This window comes from Limulus polyphemus, unplaced genomic scaffold (genome assembly GCF_000517525.1).
Source record: "Limulus polyphemus unplaced genomic scaffold, Limulus_polyphemus-2.1.2 Scaffold4172, whole genome shotgun sequence".
NCBI lineage: Eukaryota > Metazoa > Arthropoda > Merostomata > Xiphosura > Limulidae > Limulus > Limulus polyphemus.
Window position 1 is genome coordinate 69,203 of NW_013669782.1, and position 5,025 is coordinate 74,227.

Sequence of the window (5,025 nt, forward strand, 5' to 3'; positions counted from 1 at the left end):
CATCTGCCCGTTTTTGTTTTTTTTTTTTTTTTTTCTTCAGACTGTGATCTCAACCATTATGAACCAGATGACGCGCTCGACTCCGAACAAGGCTGGGAATCAAGTAATAAAATAAATGAATTAATTACGATTTATTTTCTAAGTTAATTTTCCGTGCATCGTTGTTAATTCTTTGGAAAACGAACTAATGTATACGGGATACATACTTAAGTGTACCAAACACGGATTCGAGGATAAACGATACGGATATTAAGGACAGCCAAAAGAAGTGTTTGCATAAGTTCATAAAAAAAAATCAAACATGTGACGTCAGTATTTTGTAGTTCGTAGTCCAATAAGCATGAATTTTTATTAAGTAATTAAGAATAAATAAAGAAAATGACCTTCTGACAATTTCTGTTATCATAGAGTTATGTCACGAACATCCAGACCATGGGCACTGTGTCCAGTCCCAAGTAAAGTACTACTACAACCCACTCTCTGGACAATGCGAAACTTTCTTATATTCAGGCTGCGGTGGAAACAAAAATAACTTTCTTACCTTACAAGATTGTCAAGAAAAGTGTGTTGGTACGTATAAAACAATGTTGTAACAGTTACAATAATGCCACGGGAAGTGTGTTGGTACGTATAAAACAATGTTGTAACAGTTACAATAATGCCACGGGAAGTGTGTTGGTACGTAATTATTGTAACTGTTACAACATTGTTTTAAACACACTTCTCGTGGCAACATTGTTTTATACGTACCGGTAACAGTTGCAATAATGCCACGGGAAGTGTGTTGGTACGTATAAAACAATGTTGTAACAGTTACAATAATGCCACTAGAAGTGTGTTGGTACGTATAAATAATGTTGTAATGATTTTAAAATGTCATTAGAAGTTCTTTGATAAATATAACATTATTTTGTGTGACGGATTTATTATTATACATTTATCTTAATATCGATGTTTGTTTAAATTCATTTATAGTTAAAAATGTACATAACTTATACTGTTCAATATGTATTGCGAAACTCCCGCCTATTCTCTAAAGTTATAGAAGATTCTCGAGTGTAAGAATCAACAATATACGTGTGCATGTAAACGCTAGTGTAGCGTGTTAGTATTGTTACGTAAGCTGAATCTTCGAGAAATTCTCCACACACCTATAAATATAACCAACGCGACGCGCCAAAAAACAGTATCTATTATTGGTTTGTTATATTTGGTGTGCTATAAACTTCGAAAGCTATAACTGTGATTGGTATAACGCTTATTAATCGAGAAACTTAAGATATTTGACCAGGAAAGTTTATAAATTTCTAACATTACAAACCATTTAACTTCAGTGGATTCACATCGGACATTTCTACTTTTACGAAAACGTTTACCTAACGTCATCGGTAGAAAAAAATCGGCGTGTGATCAGTGAATTTCACAGGGCTAGCTAGCTCCCTATTAAGTGAATTGTACCTACGTCAACTCAAAATTAAACTCGCTCATTGTGAACCCTAGATAAGACATCAAGAAAGTTCCAGACTAGAAAAAATACTTTATATTGCTTGTAAGTTTGTAAAACTTTTGTATATAAATCATTGCTTGTAGTAGCTGTTTGTAATAACTGTTACTGTAAATTGTATTATTGTTTATATATTAAAACACATTTGTATAAAACAAAGAAAACTGTGTATATCAATCTTGTTAGCAAATATCATAAATTGGAGACATATCGGAATTTATTTAATTACTAAATGTAAATTATCATTTAGCTCGGTCTCAGCCCATTCGAAATTGTAATACGTAAAAATTGTAATCATTCAAATAATGCCAGTATAAGTGTGCATAAAACAATGTTATAGTAATTACAACAATGTTAAAACGAGTGCTTGTTTGTTTGTTTGTAATTAAGCACAAAGCTACACAATGGGCTATCTGTGCTCTGACCACCACAGGTATCGAAACCAGGATTCTAGCGTTGTAAGTCCGCAGACATATCGCTGTGCCACTGGAGGGCTAAGACGAGTGTATTAGTATGAATAAAGCAAAGCTATGATTATTTTAAAGAAATATAAAACATACCTTCTTTATTTGAAATATAAAACATACCTTCTTCATTTGAATAGATTTTCTAATTTGAGAAAAAAATCAACAGATAATTTTTTTCTGTTTCTTTAATTACATTTGAACAATATTTCATAGGTTATACGTTTGGTTTTGCCAAAAACAAAATCTGAACACCTTAAAACTGAGACCCCAGAAGTTTGTCCAAAAATTATTCTCTTAAGCCTCGTCATAATATTTTTGATTTAACCGTCTATCATATTCATTCTAAGCGAGGGTTTATCGGTAATTCCAAATTTAAATAATTCATTTACTGCTTTACAAAACAGGATGATGCATGGTAGAAACAGACACTCGCGAAAGGGTATAAAATATGAAACATTGGTTATAAAAACGACTGTTTTGGTTTAGGATACAATGTCCGTTAGCTTACGTATAACCATACAATGTTCAATGAGGAAGTTAATTGAAATGTAAGTAAAATTTTCATTTTGTCATTAGCTAAATGATTCATACTAAAGACAAGTTTTAAAAAAAATGTTCGTTCTAATTTAACAAACGGTAAAATATTGGTTCTAATTTAACAAACGGTAAAATATTGGTTCTAATTTAACAAATGGTAAAATATTGGTTCTAATTTAACAAATGGTAAAATATTGTCATTTGTAGGTTATAATTTAGATATAGCAAAGACATTTGCTTTCATGAAATACAAACTGGTTAAAGCTCAGATTTCATGAAATACAAACTGGTTAAAGCTCAGATTTCATGAAATACAAACTGGTTAAAGCTCAGATTTCATGAAATATAAACTGGTTAAAGCTCAGATTTCATGAAATACAAACTGGTTAAAGCTCAGATTTCATGAAATATAAACTGGTTAAAGCTGAGATTAAGAATATGTGGTAGCTTCATTTGCGATTTCCTGTTTCTTTCAGATAAAACAGGAACTTTCATGTGCCCTGATACTGCAACTTGTGCCTTAGCATGTCCACTCTGTTGCGAAGAAGAGAACGGATGCATCAAATGCGATTGTGAAACAACAGCTAAAGGTGAGATATTTCATCCAAACAAAAGATAATTATATATATATATAATATTTCTACATGTCATTAAGTGTTGTCACGTTTCTTGACTTTCTTACGATATCCAAAAGGTTTATAAACATTTGAAAACACATGGCATACGATGTTCATGTCCTTGGCCTAAATGTTTGGAATTTTATTTTTTTATCAAGTGCCATGATTTATATATATGGCTTTGTTTAAGGTTTAGGCAGCTGCAATCTAGCATTTATAAAGGCTTAACACAACTGACATACAGCACGTGTTTGTAAAGACATACAGTGCATGTGTATACTGACACACAGCACGTGTTTATAATGACACACAAAACGTGATTTTACTGACATACAGTAAGTGTTTATACTGACATACAGTACGTGTTTATACTGACATACAGTACGTGTTTATGCTGACATACAGTACATTTTATACTGACATAAGTACATGTTTATATTGACATACAGTACGTATTTATACTGACACACAATACGTGATTTTACTGACATACAATACATGTGTATACTGACACACAGCCGGTGTTTGTACTGACACCGAATATGTGTTTATACTAATATTCAGTACGTGTTTCTACGAACAAAACTGCCCTCCAGCAAAATAAGTTCATTCTTGTACTCAGACTAGCAAGAGACAATTTTTAGTAGAAATATTTTATTGAAAATTCTGACATTTTGTATACAACCTACTTTTAATGTTTACTAAAAGCTCACCAGATTTCGTGAAAATAAATTAAGTAAACTGGAAATTATAGAATTTTATCGTCTATCATTACAGTCTATTAAAAAGAAGCAAATAAGGTCTGGATGTGGCCTAAGAATTCGTGGTTCGTGTCCCGTTGCCATAAAATCGAGCTCCGCACTTCAGGGCCATGGGTGTGCCTGCCATAAAAGTCCCTGTTACATCTCACTCTTCAGTCAAAGAAAAGTAGCCCAAGAGTAGGCGGTGGGTACTGTTGGCCAGTGGCGTTCCCTCTAGATTATCTTAATAATTGAGGATTGCACTCACTGATAGCTGTTGCGTAGCTTTGTGTTGAAATTCGAAGCACAAATGGACGAGCACGCGAATGTCTGAAAGAATACAGTTGATAGGGAAAGTAAAATGATCTCCATTGTTCAAGCTGTAATTTGCAAATGCTTCAGAAACAACGGCGCAAACAAAGTCTTAATTCATTCATGGAATACGAAGAGAAAACAGAAACAAACTAGTGAAAAAAAAATTCAGGGTAAAAACCTCACAAGTTTACAATTTAAATCGATGAAGATTCCATTTTATCGATTTTATAAACTTTTTTTTTGTGATAAAAAAAAAACATTAAAAAAAAAGATGGCGCTCTTGGGTCATCAGAAAATAACTACAGTAAAGTAATATATTATCTTCTGCTACCATACTCGGAAGTATCAAACCCTGGAGGCAGCATTTAAAGATAAAAATTACCCAACTCAACAACCAAGTAAACATATAACAATATTCCAGAAATAGGAATAGCACCTTGGCGGCTCAGCAGAAGACCTGAGGTCTTATAACGCGTAAAATCAGGTATCGATACCCGTGGGGAGCAGAACACAGTTTTATGCTTAAAATAAACAAGATCAATCGGGATAATACTGGTAAAAATAATTTATTGCGTTGACACAGTTAGCATCAGAAATGAAACCCTGATGATGGAAAGTCCACTTTTCGAATGCTCTCGTGTTTTTTTTGTTTTTTTTTGTCTCTTTCCTGATGCTAACTCTTTTCTGTTGATCCGGGTTAACAACGGCTGCTTAACCTAATTTTTGTCATCTTCTGATCGTACAGTACCAGAGAACGTCCACTCATCACTTGTACCTCAAGACAAGCTTCCGTTTGATCCAGACTGTCTGGGATCTCCCAACGACTGTCCAAAGACGTGTGCTGT

General features: G+C 33.4%; 1 protein-coding gene across 1 annotated transcript in view; it reads left to right on the forward strand.

Moving 5' to 3' along the window:
• The window catches only part of LOC106470708, a 38,506-nt gene that overhangs the window by 17,562 nt on the left and 15,919 nt on the right, over positions 1 to 5,025 (forward strand). Inside the window, exons 7-9 of the mRNA XM_022399342.1 lie at positions 409 to 570; positions 2,985 to 3,098; positions 4,926 to 5,018. Coding sequence (XP_022255050.1) covers positions 409 to 570; positions 2,985 to 3,098; positions 4,926 to 5,018 — 369 coding nt within the window. The remainder of the gene's footprint in view (positions 1 to 408; positions 571 to 2,984; positions 3,099 to 4,925; positions 5,019 to 5,025) is intronic.